Source organism: Schistocerca gregaria, chromosome 2 (assembly GCF_023897955.1).
Source record: "Schistocerca gregaria isolate iqSchGreg1 chromosome 2, iqSchGreg1.2, whole genome shotgun sequence".
Classification (NCBI taxonomy): Eukaryota; Metazoa; Arthropoda; class Insecta; order Orthoptera; family Acrididae; genus Schistocerca; species Schistocerca gregaria.
This window is the reverse complement of record NC_064921.1, coordinates 259349149-259367729: the sequence shown is the minus strand read 5'-3', so window position 1 is coordinate 259367729 and position 18581 is coordinate 259349149. Positions and strand designations below refer to the sequence as shown.

General features: G+C 35.9%; 1 protein-coding gene across 1 annotated transcript in view; it reads left to right on the top strand.

Moving 5' to 3' along the window:
• The first annotated feature begins 548 nt into the window (after positions 1 to 548).
• LOC126336825 (uncharacterized) overlaps positions 549 to 18581 on the top strand; it is a 220463-nt gene continuing 202430 nt past the window's right edge. The window contains exon 1 of the mRNA XM_050000887.1: positions 549 to 698. Within this exon, the coding sequence (XP_049856844.1) occupies positions 618 to 698 (81 nt within the window). The 5' untranslated portion in view covers positions 549 to 617. The remainder of the gene's footprint in view (positions 699 to 18581) is intronic.

Genomic DNA, 18581 nt, shown 5'->3' with positions numbered 1-18581 from the left:
GAGTTTGATGGGATTTTCATTAAATTCAGATGTCTTCTCATGTTGCATGCCACTGGACTACTGCCTTGTTTCTTCCATCTGTTTCTGTAATATATGAATTGTTGATAGAAGTCATCTTACACACTATTTATAAAGGAAAAAAAATTTACATTTTAGTGCTCTACTTACCAATGACTAAAGTGTTCAATAATTAAGATACACATCTGGAACTATTAAACTCAGTTCCCATTTCCTTGTTTTATCAACTGATTATTAACATTTTGTATAATGAGTTTCTTAACAACATTTTTCAGTTTTTATTTCCATCTTCCATTAACAAAACACTACACATTAATTTTTCTTTCTTGATGCTGTGCATGATCTTGTATATCTCTTCATCTCATTTACAATTGCTGATAACATGAAGTGTTATTGAGTAACTTATCTTATGACTTTTATCATGACTGAAGTACTCATGTAATGCCCCATCTGTCGATCATTGTTTTATAAAATCCAAATGATAAAGTATCTGTTATCACTATGACTACATAAGTTGCACATATCTTTAAATAAGGCTCACATTGGATAGTTGCAGCATTTCAATTAACTGTTCCTTAAGGTACTTTTTTCTTTTGCGTATGGTGAGACTTCAAAGCAGTATGAAGATTTTAGCAATTTTTGTAACAACTGTACTTCACTACTCTGTGATTTTAGGATTTGTGAGTATACTTTGAAATTCACTTTGTCTTATTTTAATAGTAAGCTGAGCATTGTAACATCATTTTTCATGCTTCTGCAAACGTCATTCTCCTTACACGTTACTATCTCACAGCATTATGTTAAAAATCAATGTTTTTCAATAAAACTGCTGCTTATGTTATCCAGTTTTATCTTATGTATTAGATGTTACTTCTTGTAACACAATATAGTCCATAATGTAAGCAGTCTTCTATATTAACACCAATAACCTGCTGGACTTTGACCTAAAATATTTTGAATGATTGCTGATATTTTTTGCGAAAGGAACTCTTCAATCTGATTTAATTCAGCTACATCCCATTACCAATATTTTACTTTTGCTCTAAATCTACATCTACATACACACTCTGCAAACTGGTGTGAAGTGTATGATAGAGGATACTTAGCATGGTACCACATGTTAGAATTTTGTCCTATTCTCTTTGCATGGTGAGCATAGGAAGAATGACTGCTTAAATTCCTCTATGTTTCTTGAATTAATATAATAGTGTCTTTTTTTATCCCTAAGGGAATGATATGCAAGGCTGAAACATATCTCTGGATTCTTCACTTAACATGAGTTCTCAAAATTTTATACTAGATTTTCAAGGGGTAACTGACATGAATCTTCAGGGAGCTGTCAGTTCAGGTTTTTCAACATTTCTATAACATTCTCCAATCAGCCAAACAAATATGTGGCCATTTGTGCCACACTTCTTTGTACACATTCAATATATCCTGTTAGTTCTATCTGGTATGGTTCACATGAACAATAATCTAAGATCTAAGGAATCTGTAAGCTGTTCCCTTTGTAGAAGAGCTACATTTTCTCAGTACTCTGCCAGAGAACCAAAGTGGGTCATCCACTTCATCCACAACTTCAGCTATATGCTCATTCCATTTCACAACCCCACAAATTGTTGCACACACGTATTTGCATGAGTCAACTGATACCGTTTGTAATTCATAAATGCTGCAGTCATGTGATACTGTGCTTTGCATTTTGTTAAGTACACTATTTCACATGTAGCCAGTCCTTGCACTGCTTTGAAATATTATCCAGATCTGAATGAATGTTAGTGTAGTTTTCTTCAGACAGTACAGTACTTTATCGTAGATATCTGCATCACACGCAAAAACCTTGAAGTTACTACTAATATCATCTTTCAGGTTATTGATACACAACATGAACAACAAAGGTTCCAAAACACTTCCTTGGGCCACCTGATGTAACTTCTTTTTGTGAAAATGACTCTCCACGTCAGATAACATATGTATCCTTCCTACCAAGAAATCCTGAATCAAGTCACAAATCTAGTTTGAGACCCCATATAGTCATATGTTTATTAATAAAAGTAGGAATGGTACCACATTAAATTCTTTTCAGGTGTCAAGAAATGCTATGTCCACATGATTGTCTCAATCCATGGATTTTAGAACATCATGAGAAAAAAGCATAAGTTTGGTTTTACAGGATTAACACCAATCCTGTAAAACCAAACTTCAGAATCCATGCTGGTTGGCAGGGACAAAGTCAATCTGCTTGAGAAACTTCATTATGTTTGAGCTCAGAATGTGTTCGAATATTCTACAACAGATGGGTATCAATGAGACTGGACAGTACTTTTGTGAATTACTTTTGCTAACCTCCTTGCACACAAGTGTGATCTGAGCTTTCTTTCACTCACTGGGCACAGTTCTTTTGTTCGACAAATTTCCAGCTTTTTTATTTTTATTTTTAAATTTTATTTTATTTATTAAAAATTGGTGTTTACTCACTGCAAGACAGGCATATCACCAAGCTTTGGGGTCTCTTTATATTTAGTGATTTTAGCTGTTTCTCAAGGCCACCAACACTAATAAATATTTCACTCATTTTTGCAGTGCTGCAAGAAATAACAATTAACTGGGGCAATGTTCATGTGTTTTCCTTTGTAAAGGAACATTTGAAAATGGAGTTCAGATTTTCTGCATTTGCTTTGCTGCCCTTAATTTCAATTCTGTGCATCCATGAGTGTGTGAACACTAATTTTGGTATCACAAAAAACCTTTACATATGACCAAAATTTCTTTGGCTTTTGTAAGAGATCTTTTAAAAAATTCTTCATGTATTGCCCTCTTGACAGCTAAATTCATTTCATTCAGCATCTCTCAATCAATGGTCATATATTTTGTTGTACACCTGTTGTGCAGAAGTTGCTATTTCTATAGAAATTTCTTTACAATAGCTGTATGCCATGGAGAGTCAGTACTATCATGAACTACTCTTCTAGGTACATATATGTCCAGTTTATGATCAACTACTCTTTTGCATTTCAGTCACAATTCTTCTACATGCTTCTGCCCAGATGTTTAAGTCTGGAACTGATATGTGAATCTTCCTGCTTGTTTGACCTACTCTTTGTTCTTTAGTTATCATTGTTTCTATGATAGCTGCCTAGTCACAGTTTCAGTAAGAGCATCCTCAGAGCAGTCAGGTCTTTTTATTGCCATTAGAGCGAGTATATTTCCATCATGAGTGGGCTTCTGAACTACTCTTATCTGGGGTAACATTGCCCCTTTATATGCAACATTGGCCCAAAGTAAAATAAAGTTTCTGTCACACACAAGTGATACCTATGTAAAAAGATATCCATGTTTCTTCATGTAAACGATGGGTAGCAACACCAACTATGTTGTTTATGCATTCATTATGCTGTTCAGAAATCTGCTACTACAACTGCTGTTGTTATGTGACAGGTCTTTTAGACGAGGCAGAACAGTGATGTTTGAGCTCTCATCTGCTCATCTGTCTTTTTACTGTTGGTTATGAATTTTTGTTATTGCTGCATTTGCTTTGACTTAGGTGTGAAACAAAAACTCTCTAATTCTTCATTTTGGCACAAAGTAAAGTCTATATTTCCAATAGGGTAACATTGTCCTAAGTGGTCATAACAATTTTAGGCTGAAGAGTTGGTTATTTTGTTACCTGCCAGGACTTATTCTAAAAATGTATTACTCTTTTAAACAGAATTATTTCCCAGTACATTGATAAGAGTTTCCTGTGCTACTAAATGAAATGGTTAATGGCCTAAGAGAGACCTTAGTACGAAAACTTATCTCCAGGTTTGAAAATCATAATACTGTCTCAATAAATAGGCAGAAGCTTCTAGAACACTTACCAGTCATCACAAATAAGGTTGACATCGTAGGAGAGGCAGTCTTAGAACTGCTAGAGAAAAAATAAGTGGGTTTTTAACATCTTCAACTAATGCTAAGAAGGTGTATTACTGGGAGGTTGTTGCACAAAATAAACAACCCATAAAATCTCTTAAAGGAACCTATTTTCTGTTCCTGAACTGCACAGCTTTGTGTAATGATTTTTTGTTATAATTTAAATTGTGGTTTTCTTTTGAAAGAACCTAATAAAAATAAAGTAATTAGAATTTTTTGCTGTTTATTTTATCTCTTTAAATCAAACAATGAAAAATCCAGGATGGAATGTAACAATGTTATGAAAAGGAAAGTTGCTACTCACTATGTAGCGGAGATGCTGAGTTGCTGAATCAGTTTCAGTTGCCTGAGCCTGCAGTCGTTTGTGTGAGTTGCATTTGTGTGTGTGTGTGTGTGTGTGTGTGTGTGTGTTTGCATGTGTGTGTGTGTGTGTGTGTGTGTGTCTATTGTTGACGAAGGCCTTAACAGGCAAAAGCTATAATTGTGAGTCTTTTTGTTGTGCCATTGTTTGAGTTATTTAACTCAGTTTTTGAAAATAAATAAAATACGGAACTTGAGAAAATATATTATCATTTTTGGTTGGTTTAACATGGGCTCAGTACATTTTTAGCTTACTGTGAACAAATTTGAACATGTGGGGCAAAGTTATCCCAAGGAAAGGTAACTTCATCCCAATTTTCTGAAAAATTGTTGCAGGTGTAAACAGTTTCCAAAATATGATAACATCAGATTGGTTTAGTCACACATGAGCTGCATATACTAAAAACATTATGCTGCAGTTTACCAGCACTGTATCAACTAATAAAAGCTTAACATAGCAAAGAAGATGGAACAGTGGGCTAATGTAACCTCAGACGTTGGTATCCATGCTAGGAAGTTTTCAGACAAGGCATTTAACAATGTTTCATTGGATGTCTTGTCACACTCACCATTTACAAAACTGTAATTATCCCAAGGGATTCTTAGGTAATTGACATCTCCCCAATGAAGACAATGTCATTCGGATACAAACATACTAAGAAACTGCGGTTTTCTCTAAAGTTTTGCATGCTGCTGTGAGTCAAGTCGTCATTAAAAAGTTTGAGTTACAAGTTTATGCCCACCCCACCATTGATACAGAATTTTTATCAAACAATCTTGCATGCAGCTTAGTTTTTATGTTGGTGGATTTAAGTTTGCTTTCTACTACAGCAAACACACTAACTCCATTTCCCATTAGCTTATCCCTCCAATTCCGACTTGGCTTTATCCTAAAAGTCTCATGGTGTCCATTTTTGGATTTAACAGTTTTTCTTTATCTAGTATTACATTGGCTCCATTGCACTTTAGGACTGCTACTAACCCCGAGACTCCATTGTGAATGTTTCAGTGATTTAAATTCAATTGTTTCATCAATGGAGTACATTTCTTTGTGTCTTTTAGAAATGTTTTGGAGTTTCTTACAGCTGTCATTATTTTGACTGGATGGCGAGCTGCCTAAGATAAAAAGGCACTTGTTTATACTCCACCCTCAGTCAGCCAACTGAGTAGCAGCCTCTAACATGTAATGCACACCTAATGTTCATCTTCAGCTGCTTTTTGAAACACTGCTGCTTTTTGAAGTCATTTTCTAATCTGACAGAATTACAGTGTCACCAGAAAAACTAAAACCATTTTAATTGCTTCAATTGAAACCTTGATTCTCTTTCAAAGTTTCTCCTTGTTTTCCTTCACAACTACTGCTTTTCAATGACATTTGCCATTTCTGATGACATTGCAGTGGCATCAGCAAACTTAAAAATGTTTTAATTCCTTAATCCCAAACTCTAATTATCTTCTCAAAGTTCTTCTTTGTTTCTTTCACAACTTTCTTAATGAGGAAATTACAGAAAGGCAGGAAATTAAGGATGGGAAATGTATAAACTGAAAGATCCAGTGGTTCTCAAGTGTTTCAAAGGGAGCATTAGGCAACAACTGCAGTACAATAGAAAACAAATGTGTAGCCTTGCAAAATGAAATGTTGAAGGCAGCAGAGAATCAGATATGCAAAAAAACACAGCCAAATAAAAATTCTTAGATAGTAGTTGAGGTACTGAATTTAAGTTGATAACAGAAGAAAGTAAAAAAATGCAGCACATGAAACAGACAAAAGGGAAAACAGACATTTAAAAGGGGAGAGTGACCTAAAGTTCAGATCTGCAAAGCTGGAAGGCTAAATTAGTTACAATGTTGTCTCACCCCTTCTCAGCCATTGCATCACTTTTATGTATATCAGATCTTTACTAAAGTTTGGTTTCTATTTCAACTGTGAATAACGTTTTGCTCCCTGTACTTTATCCCTCCTATTTCCAGAATCCCCTCCAAGAACTATGGACCTTGCCATTGGTGGGGAGGCTTGCATGCCACAGTGATACAGATGACCGTACCGTAGGTGCAACCACAACAGAGGGGTACCTGTTGAGAGGCCAGACAAATGTGTGGTTCCTGAAGAGGGGTAACAGCCTTTTTAGTAGTTGCAGGGGCAACAGTCTGGATGATTGACTGATCAGGCCTTGTAACACTAGCCAAAACGGCCTTGCTCTGCTAGTACTACGAATGAAAAGAAGGTTGTATACATGGAAGAAGCCTGGAAATACTGACAGGTTTCAGATAGATTATATAATGGTAAGACAGAGATTTAGGAACCAGGTTTTAAATTGTAAGACATTTCCAGAGGCAGATGTGGGCTCTGACCACAATCTATTGATTATGATCTGTAGATTAAAACTGAAGAAACTGCAAAAAGGTGGGAATTTAAGGAGATGGGACCTGGATAAACTGAAAGAACCAGAGGTTGTACTGAGTTTCAGGGAGAGCATAAGGGAACAATTGACAGGAATGGGGGAAAGAAATAAAATAGAAGAAGAATGGGTAGATTTGAGGAATGAAATAGTGAAGGCAGCAGAGGATTAGATTAGATTAGATTAGATTAATACTTGTTCCATAGATCATGAATACGACACTTCGTAATGATGTGGAACGTGTCAGGTTAATAAAAGATGTCTGTACATCTAATTACATTACACAAAATATTGCATGACACTAATGATTAAGTTTTTTTTTTTTTTTTTTTTTTTTTTTACTTACTTTATATCTAAAAATTCAGCCAATGAGTAGAAGGAGTTGTCATCTAGAAATTCTTTTAATTTATTTTTAAATGTTAGTTGGCTATCTGTCAGGCTTTTGATGCTGTTTGGTAGGTGCCCAAAGACTTTTGTGGCAGCATAATTTACCCCTTTCTGTGCCAAAGTCAGATTTAACCCTGCATAGTGAAGATCATCCTTTCTCCTGGTGTTATAGGTATGCACACTGCTATTACTTTTGAATTGGGTTGGATTATTATCAACAAATTTCATAAGGGAATATATATACTGTGAGGTTACTGTGAGGATCCCTAGATCCTTAAATAGATGTCTGCAGGATGACCGTGGGTGGGCTCCAGCAATTATTCTGATTACACGTTTTTGTGCAATGAATACTTTTCTACTCAACGATGAATTACCCCAGAATATGATGCCATACGAAAGCAGTGAATGAAAGTAGGCATAGTAAGCTAATTTACTGAGATTCTTATCACCAAAATTTGCAATAACCCTAATAGCATACGTAGCTGAACTCAGACGTTTCAGCAGACCATCAATGTGTTGCTTCCAGTTTAACCTCTCATCAATGGACACACCTAAAAATTTTGAAAATTCTACCTTAGCTACAGACTTCTGTTCAAATTCTATATTTATTACTGGAGTTTTGCCATTTACTGTACGGAACTGTATATACTGTGTTTTATCAAAATTTAAAGAGAGTCCGTTTGCTGAGAACCACTTAATAATTTTGTGAAAAACATCATTTACAATTACATCACTTAGTTCTTGGTTTTTGGATGTTATTACTATACTTGTATCATCAGCAAAAAGAACTAACTTTGCATCTTCATCAATGTGGAATGGTAAGTCATTAATGTATATCAAGAACAGTAAAGGACCTAAGACCGAACCCTGTGGGACCCCGTGCTTGATAGCACCCCAGTTTGAGGAATCAGCTGTTTTAACATTACACGAACCACTTATTTCAACTTTCTGCATTCTTCCAGTTAAGTATGAATTAAACCATTTGTGCACTGCCCCACTCAAACCATAATGATTTAGCTTATCTAAAAGAATTCCATGATTTACACAATCAAAGGCCTTTGAGAGATCACAAAAAATACCAATGGGTGATGTCCGGTTATTCAGAGCATTTAATATTTGATCAGTGAAAGCATCAAGTAAGTAGAAAGACGATGGCTAGTAGAAATCCTTGGGTAACAGAAGAAATATTTAATTTAATTGATGAAAGGAGAAAATGTAAAAATGCAGTAAATGAAGCACGCAAAAAGGAATACAAACGTCTCAAAAATGGGATCGACAGGAAGTACAAAATGGCTAAGCAGGGATGGCTAGAGAACAAATATAAGGACATAGAGGTTTATCTCACTAGGCGTAAGATAGATAATGCCTACAGGAAAATTAAAGAGACCTTTGGAGAAAAGAGAATCCAGTGTATGAATATCATGGGCTCAGATGGAAATCCAGTTATAAGCAAAGAAGGAAAAGCAGAAAGGTGGAAGTAGTATATAGAGGGTCTATACAAGGGCAATATACTTGAGGACAATATTATGGAAATGGAAGAGGATGTAGATGAAGATGAAATAGGAGATATGATGCTGCGTGAAGAGTTTGACAGAGCCGTGAAAGACCTGAGTCGAAACAATGCCCCAGGAGTAGACAACATTCCATTGGAACTACTGACAGCCTTGGGAGAGCCAGTCCTGACAAAACTCTACCATCTGGTGAGCATGATGTATGAGACAGGTGAAATACCCTCAGACTTCGAGAAGAATATAATAATTCCAATCCCAAAGAAAGCAGGTGCTGAAAGATGTGAAATTTACTGAACTATCAGTTTAATAAGTCACAGCTGCAAAATGCTAATGCAATTTCTTTACAGACGAATAGAAAAAGCGGTAGAAGCCGAACTTGGGGAAGATCAGTTTGGATTCCATAGAAATACTGGAACACGTGAGGCAACACTGACCCTACGATTTTTCTTAGAAAATATATTAAGGAAAGGCAAACCTATGTTTCTAGCATTTGTAGACTTAGAGAAAGTTTTTGACAATGTTGACTGGAAGATTCTCTTTCAAATTCTGAAGATGACAGGGGTAAAATAGAGGGAGCGAAAGGCTATTTGCAATTTGTACAGAAACCAGATGGCAGTTATAAGAGTCGAGTGGCATGAAAGGAAAGCAGTGGTTGGGAAGGGAGTGAGACAGGCCTGTAGCCTACCGCCGATGTTATTCAATCTGCATATTGAGCAAGCAGTGAAGGAAACAAAAGAAAAATTTAGAGTAGGTATCAAAATCCATGGAGAAGAAATAAAAACTTTGAGGTTTGCCGACGACATTGTAATTCTGTCAGAGACAGCAAAGGACTTGGAAGAGCAGTTGAATGGAATGGATAGTGTCTTGAAAGGAGGATATGAGATGAACATCAACAAAAGCAAAATGAGGATAATGGAATGTAGTCGAATTAAGTCGAGTGATGCTAAGTGAATTAGATTAGGAAATGAGAAGCTTAAAGTAGTAAATGAGTTTTGCTATTTGGGGAGCAAAATAACTGAAGATGGTCGAAGTAGAGAAGATATAAAATGTAGACTGGCAATGGCAAGGTAAGCATTTCTGAAGAAGAGAAATTTGTTAACATCGAGTATAGATTTAAGTGTTAGGAAGTCTTTTCTGAAAGTATTTGTATTGAGTGTAGCCATGTATGGAAGTGAAACATAGACGATAACTAGTTTGGACAAGAAGAGAATAGGAGCTTTCGAAATGTGGTGCTACAGAAGAATGCTGAAGATTAGATGGGTAGATCATTTAACTAATGAGGAGGTATTGAATAGGATTGTGAAGAAGAGAAGTTTGTGGAACAACTTGACAAGAAGAAGGGATCGGTTGGCAGGACATATTATGAGGCATCAAGGGATCACCAATTTAGTATTGGAGGACAGCGTGGAGGGTAAAAATCATAGAGGGAGACCAAGAGATAAATACACTAATCAGATACAAAAAGATGTAGGTTGCAGTAGGTACTTGGAGATGAAGAAGCTTGCACAGGATAGATTAGCATGAAGAGCTGCATCAAACCAGTCTCAGGACTGAAGACCACAACAAACAAACATACAACAACAACAACAACAACAACAACAACTCATTTTCAGAATATCAAAAAGCGAAAAGGTGTGCTCAGGTTAACATTGTCAAAAGCTTTCCCTAAACTGACAAATGCTGCAAACATATGTTTGTTCTTCTTTAACCTATCCTCAAAGAAAAATCATAGGGTCAGTATGCCTTGCTTATCCCTACATTTCTCTGGGATCCAAACTGATCCTTCCCAAGGTCAGCCTCTACCAGCTTTTCCAATCAACTGTTAATAATCCATATCTGTAGTTACCAATCATTGCTTATTAACCTGACAGTTCAGTAGTATTCACACCTGTCAGCACCGAACCCATTTTGGAATTGGAATTACGACATTATTCTTGAAATCTGAAGGTACTTCATCTTGTTTCAAATATCTTGAACACCAGGTGGAATAGTTCTGTCATTGCTAGCTTGCCAAAGACTCTCAGAAGCTGTGGTGATCAGCTCTCTATCAAATTCTACCTGATTATTGTATCTCCCACTTCATCTTTGTTTATATCCTTTTTCCTTGCTGAAATACTGTCTTGAAGTTAATTTCCCTTGTATCGACCTTCTATATATATCTTTCACCTTTTCCTTCTTTGCACAGTACTGGTTATCCATCTGAACTCTCGTTATTTATACAGTTGCTTCTCTTTTCTCCAAAGGTCTCTTTAATTTTTCTATAACTGGCAGCTATTTTCCTTGTAGTTTTACATGCTTCTACTACCTTGCAGTTATTGTCTAGGAACACCTGCATATTAGTTTTGCTTTTATTATCAGTCTCATGTTTTAGATTTCTTTATTCCCTTTCGCCTGCTTCTTTTTTATATTTTTTTCTTTTGTTGATTAAATTCAATTTCTCATGTGTTAGCTAACCATTTATATTGAGCCTTGTCTTCTATCGGTTTGATCCTCTGCTGCCTTCTCCATTTTATCTCTCAGACATATCATTTGTCTTCCATCACATTCCTTTCTCCTCTTTCAGTCAGTTGTTGCTTTATATTTCCTTTGAAACTCTCAACAACTTGTGATTCATTCACTTTTTTGTGTCCTGGCTCCTTAATTCCCCACCCTTCTGCAATTTCTTTAGTTTTAATCTACAGTTGATAGCAATACATTAAAGTCAGAGTCCATATCTGCCCCTGAAAATGTTTTGCAATTTTGAATCTGGTTTTCAAAAATTTATTTCTTGTCATTATAGAATCTGATGCGGATAGTGGAGGTTTGCTAAGAGAGATTAATAAAGCTGTGTATGAACTTATTTTATTAATTAAAATAACTGGCTTTCTTTACAAAGACTGACTTTGCACATGCAACAAGAACAATACAAAGAATACTACTACTGCAAAGAAGACACAGATAAACAGCTGTGCTTACATAACTAAACACATAAATAAACGCTATGCACTAGTGGTCAGAATGTGAGCATAAATAAGAACATGAACTGCAAACACACACAAATGCAACTACGCAAAACTTTTCTAACACTCCCACTGTTTAAGTGATTGCATTTACCAATTAACAACATTTAGCAAATATACAAATTTTTCTTTGGTTAATGTTTCAGTCAACAAATCAGCAAGTTGTTCTTTGATACACACATAAACAACTTCTCTCTCTTTATACTGCACTTTTCCACATAAGAAATGATAGTGTTCATCTATATGTTTCGTGTGTTTGAGATATTCATGATTTTTTGACAACTTGATTGCACTCTGGTGGTCATTTTGTAACATAGTTGGTTCTTTACACTTGATTCCCCGGACACCTAGTAAATTTCTCGGCCAAACTGCATCCTTAGCAGCAGTAGCATCAGCTACATATTCAGATTCAGTTGCACTTAGAGCAACAACCTTTTGCCTCTGGGAAGTCCAGGTTACGGGACCACCAGCCAAAAGAAAATCAAATCCTCTTGTTGACTTGTGTGATGTAAGATCACCTGTGTAGTCAGCGGCAGAGAAACCAACCAGCTGCATTTTGCTAGCACTGTTTGAGTGCTCTGTACCATAATCTGGTGTTTCAGTTAAGTACCTCACACCAATATCTGGTCAAGAGGTAACTGTCAAAAACATAAGAGATCCAACCGCTTCATGATACGGTACTTTTTCACCATTAAACTCTTCATCATTAGGTAACAGACTCACATGAGTATCAGCAGGAACACTAAAACCTTATGCTTCAGACATTCCATTCAATTTCTCAAACATTCTTCTCACATACTGGTGTTGACATAAAGCATTTTCTTTGCCACACAGTGTCGCTCAATTTCCACTCCAACAAGCAACGACCTTCGCTGACAGTGATTTCAAAAACTTCTTTTAGTGATGCAATAACTTTATGAATTGCTTCCATTGACTTTGATACAATAAGATCATTAGCTACAAATAATGCTAACAAGATACCATCATCACTGTATTAACAAGGATCAGCATCAGTTGCCTGAAACCTATAATGTGAGAGATTTCTCAAGTTTGCAAACTACAGGTTTCTCTGTTTGAACCACCATTCCCTCAGGTATATGCATGTAAACTTCTTCAAGGTTTACATACAAAATGCTGTGCGAACATTGAACTGTGACAATTGCCAAAAAAACTCTGAGTGAATCATATCGTGTCACTGGTGAAAATGTCTCATTGTAGTTAACACAATAATCCTGTTTGAAACCTCTTGTGCACAGCAGTGCTTTGTACCATGTAATCTTACCATCTGTGTCAAATAAAACCTTGAACACCCAATTTGAGTCAATAACTCTCTGGCTATTAGTTCTAGGAACTATCCTCCAGTTTTGTTGTCTTCATGAGCTTTCAGTTCTTCTTCAATTGCTTTGTTCCAGTGTTTTGAGTCATGATCAGAAACTGCTTCTTTGAAGCTGTGTGGATTATTATATTGATCAAAACCAGCTTCATGTCTTGCTGGCTTGTGGATATCAGAATGATTGACAGCACTTTGGTAGGTTGGTCTTCAGTTTCCAGTTTAGCCCAATTTACATCATTTTGTGAAATGTCCATCTCTTTCTGTGCTTGCCCTTTTCCACCAATAACTTGCTTGTGCCAATCCATGATATCTTGTTCTTTGTCAGTCTTGAAGTTTAAGTATGTGTTATCAACTTCTTGTAGTGCAGATGCCGAGCTGTTGCTAACCTCATTGAATGTGACATCCGATCTCAACTTGGTCCACATTTTGTGGGCTGTCTCACAAACCAACAGACCATGCATTTGTGTATTGTCTACTGATGTGGAAATCAGTAACATACCTTTTGCATTCTCTTTTGTCCAGGCTTACAAGGCAGCATAATTGTCTTCATTAGGTTGACCTTGAGTACCAATTACAACATTGAGAATTCTGTAAGCCTTTATGATAGCAGTTATCTGGAATTTCCATATCTGATAATGTTTCGTGTCCAGCTTTGTGATGTATTATGAAGACACTTCAGCCATTACAGATTCCTTCTCCCTTCTTTTCATCTGAACATGTCACAGTCAAATAGGGAAAATTTACATCAAATAACAACTTTCCTCATGCAAACCATAACCTGATGTGGATAGTGGAGATTTGCTAAGAGAGATTAATAAATCTGTGTATGAACTTCCTTATTAATTAAAATAATTGGCTTTCTTTACAATGGATGACTTTTCACACACAGCAAGAACAATGCAAAGAATACTACTACTGCAGAGAAGACAAATCAAACAGCTGTGCTCACATAAATAAACTCTAAGCACCAGTGGTCCGAATGTGAACATAAACAAGAAAAAGAACTGCAAACACATGCAAATGCAACTATGCAAAACCTTTCCAACAGAATCTATCTGAATCTGACATTGTCCTTGAAAACAATGTAGTTTAAATTGATTTGAAGGTGGTTCAGATCACATATATTCTGACCAAATCTATTCAGACTGGACGAAAGTTTAAGTTTGTCTATATTTCCAGTTCGACAATACCTGCTGGATATTTCTGATTGGGCAGCAACAATTGCTATGTCTCAACATAGTCATATAGAATGTGTTCCACTTGCCATGAGATGCTTTCAGCTGTAAACAGAACCCCTACCCTCTACTGATAGCTTTTTTTTAAAGATCTACACCTACATCCATATTTGCAGTTTCTTAATCACGGTGGAGGTATGGCAGAAGGTATGTTCCACTGTGTCACATATTAGTCCTTCCCATTCCATACAAGTCTGGAGTCAAGGAAGAATGAATGCTTAAAAGCCACTTTGTGTGCTGTATTTAGTATAAATTTGCTTTTCCGATCTCCATGGAAGTGACATATATGGGACTATATCGACTATATCATATTGCTAGATTCCTCACTTAATACTGACACTTGAAACTTTATAAATAGGCTTCTGTGGATAGGTGGCCTGTATCTTCAGTTGTCTGCCAATTCAGCTTTTTCATTATTTCCATGGTTCTCTTTCATGTATCAAACAAATCTATGGCCATTCATGCTGTCCTTCCTTGTAGTATCCATTCAGCAACCCTATTTATTGTATGCACATAAACAGCCTTTGAACACACCTCTGAAGTTGTAGGAAGTTGATTTATGTAGGATCCAAACAGAAATGGATGCAATAGAGACTCATATGGAGTTCATCATTTTATGTCTCTCTATTCTGAATTACCTTTTATTTCCATGTTGTGGTTTTTCAGTGTGACATCCTGCTTTCCACTTTCAGGAGGAGTACAGTTAATGCTGCAATGGTTTACTCAAATTTTAAATCCACACAATCATAGACACTGGTGAAGGCACAGAGTATATAAATAGAACAGTTTTGGTTATTTATCTATGTAAGGTTTTTTTTTAGATAAACAGTTTCCTCTGCAGAGAATCCCTGATTAAAACTAAACTGAGAGGCATTTAGTATCCTGTGGGGTGAAAACAAGGAAGTGTTCAATTGTAGTCCATTTCTTCAAAATTTTTGAAGGCACTATAACAAGTGAAAATTGTCTGTAATTGTAAGTCAATTTCTTTTCATTTTTAGAAGATCAGTATGACTATTGCATGCTTAAATCTGCCAAAAATATGTCTAGGTTGTTGAATCATGACTAAGATTACTCATGGTTAGTTCTGTTAAGTTGGCATGGAAATTCTGTACTCTGTCAGAATAATTAACAATTACCAAAAGAATTGACTCCTGTTGGCAGCATAATGATTTTGATCATAACTTGGAATTTAAATTTTTGAAACATATTATTTTGGCCACATCTACTGTCTAGGAACTTAATTTAATACATATTATTACTGTTTTCATTTTTTGTTGTTTAAAAGCTCCTGATTGCTTTTTTCTGTATTCTCAATGACTTATTTTTTGAGCAAATTGTATCTATATTTGATTTCTGTTATGAGTAAAAAAGAGGATCATTTAAAAAAAAATTGTGGTAGTGGAGTTTACACTTTTGGATACAGTCTATCTTCAAAGTTAGGTAGCAATTTTTCCCTGGTGCAAGATGCCTTAATCACTTGACCCTGCTCCTATTTAATTATATAGCCTTGTACTAGTTTTGACCGTGTAATAGAAAATATTGAGATAGTGACCAAGGCTTTGGGCAAGGACGGCAAGATGTTGATAATTGAGGGAGCAGGCAGTAGCCCAACTGAGAATATAGAATATAATATTAACAGTGATTGTAATAAAGTAGGCTTAGAACATGAGTTATGTTGAGGTTTTGTGGTAGCATCATCAATCCTGGATAAACTGAGCTGCCAGGTAAGAAAACCAGAAATTGGCCAGGTTGCTGCTGACATCAGGTGGGACTCACATCAGTTCTGTGGCAGTTGCTGCTCTTAGGGGGTGAGAAATGGCCTTCACCTTAGCGGGAAGGGGAAAGGTAGATTGAAACAGTAGATGAACTGACAGCTGAAAATATAAGAGGGGGAAATGAGGAGAAAGGGAGACCATCGCCAGTGGTGGAATTCCTGTGATTATAGGTGTGAGAAGTGATACCTTTTTAGGTTCAATAATGCATTAAGATAGAAATTTTTAAATGAGATTGAGATGCACTAAAGAAACTTGCTTGAATTTACTCACTGTGATATGTCATAATCTTAGAGGACTAAAACCTGGTTAATGAATTTCTTGTACCTTCACCTGATCTAGACCATTAAAAGGAACATGTTTGTTTGTCTGAGCACCAATTAAATTCAGTAATCCACATCTTAAACAAAGAAAACTATTTATTAAGAGTGTAGACCTTTAGGGAAAATACAGAGAAGCACGGAGTCATATTGTATGTAAAAAATAACATGAAGATCATGCCTATTGAAACTAATAATTTCCACTTACATCAACAACTGGAGGCATGTGCTTGTGAATTGCTGCTGTTGGAAAACTCGTGTATGAGGGTTGATTGTAAATTAATGCCTCTACCTTCATTAATTGTGTTTGAATGGGAATATTGTAATAAAGCAAATGCAGAAATAATCCTTAGAATGTGATCTTTAATTAACAATATTAACTTTTCCACATAATCACCAGTCAATTGTATACATTTCTGCCAACAATGAACAAGTTTTCTGAAGCCTTCATGGAAGAAGTTGACACTGTTTCTGCAACCACAGTCTCACAGTTCTTTCAACATCTTCATTAGAAGCATAATAATACCCTCGCAGGTTGTCTCTTGTCAAAATTGAATGGAGAAAGGCATCACTTTCATTCTCATAATGCAAGAGGAGTTCCTGGCAAATTTCAAGAATGTGTGCTTTCGTTTTAGGAGTCAGCATCTGGGGTACTTATCATGCACAGATCTGATAGCGAAGGAAAGTGATTATGTGACCCATACATTCTTGTGAAATGTTGATTGTGCTTGCAGTTTCTCTCTGAGTGATACGACGATCATCCTGAATCAATCTGTCAACATTTTCTTATGAAACTCAGTAGTTGGTATCACAGGACATCCAACTCTTTGTTTTTCATGCAGGTCAGATGTTCCTGCCTCAACATCTCTAAATGCACTCACCCAATGATGCACAGTACTCACATTAACACAAATTCCTTAAGCTTCTTTCATTCTCTGATGAATCTCCTTTGGGGTGACACCTTCTGCTGTCAAGAATTCAAAGACTGCATACTGCTTAAATTGCATTGACTGACCATCTGCACAGCATTCCATACTTTACACTGTAACAAAACAACCGTTCAATGCTAAGACTTCCCACCAACTGGAGCTGTAGAGAAGAGGCTACAGAACATACCAGTACCTGCCACATACCAATGCAGCCACATGTTGAAGAGTTATGAAGGTGGAGGCATTATGTTTCAGCCAACCCTCATATAATTGTATAGGGCAAATGTTGGTGTTGGGACAGCAACCAGCCACAAATTTACTTTCTGTTCTTTTATTCAAAGGGTACTGTTACAAGTTTTGAATCGTTATGATTCATCTTCAGACGGTTTACACCCTTTCCTTATAACATGTGGTGCATATTTTGCACATTAATTTTTATAAAATATAAATAATACATAATTATAAGCACACCACACACAATTGGTTGCTTTACAGATTTTCATTGGATGTGACTTATGTGAAATGTCGGTTTGGAGTGTTTGTTTTCATAACATTCATTCAACAAATGTGGATACATTCCCACTGCATTCTTATTGTTGCACACATAAATTTTTCTTACTGAACACTTGAGATTTGTCACTGAAAAGATTTCTACTATGCACCACATGTTTTGATACATACAAAGAGTTTACAAACATAGGAATATCAAAGATGCTATGATATATCGTAACATTGAAGACATTCTACATTTGGAAAAGGATCATATATTCAGTTATGCAACTGAAATGCTTTTTACACTAGTACAGAGAAATTTATTCTGTTACATTAATTATGAAGTTGTTCCTCCTTTTTTAAAAAGTACTGTATAGGTAAAATAGTACATTATTTCATTACATTTAGCATCTTGAGGATTATAGTAACATATAAATTTGCTACTTGATCTGGAGATAGGTATAGGAATATTATTTGCTTTGGAGGTTGGAAAATATTTTGGAAATTTTTCAGGAAAGGCGTGTTAGCTAACTCTGTTTCTTCATTAAGGATATAGTTTGGGGTGCTTTTATGTGTATGTGTATTTTTATTTCTTCTAATGTATTCATAGTGGCTCTCTTTTCTGCTAGATTTAAATTTTTTAAGTTGTTCTCAATTTTTCTCACTGAATGGTTAACTTCAGCAATATGGGCTGCAAATGCAGATTTGTTCAAGTTTCCAAGTCTTAAAGCTCAGCGTGTTCTTTGTATCTAATTTCAAAGCATCTGCCTGTCTGTCTAATGTAGAATTTTGGGCATGTATCACATTTAATTTTGTTGCTGTCCCAACACCAACATCTATCTTCAAATAACAACCATGGTCACCAACCATGTCATCATGTGACAAAATTGAATTATATAGAGATTTTAAAAAGT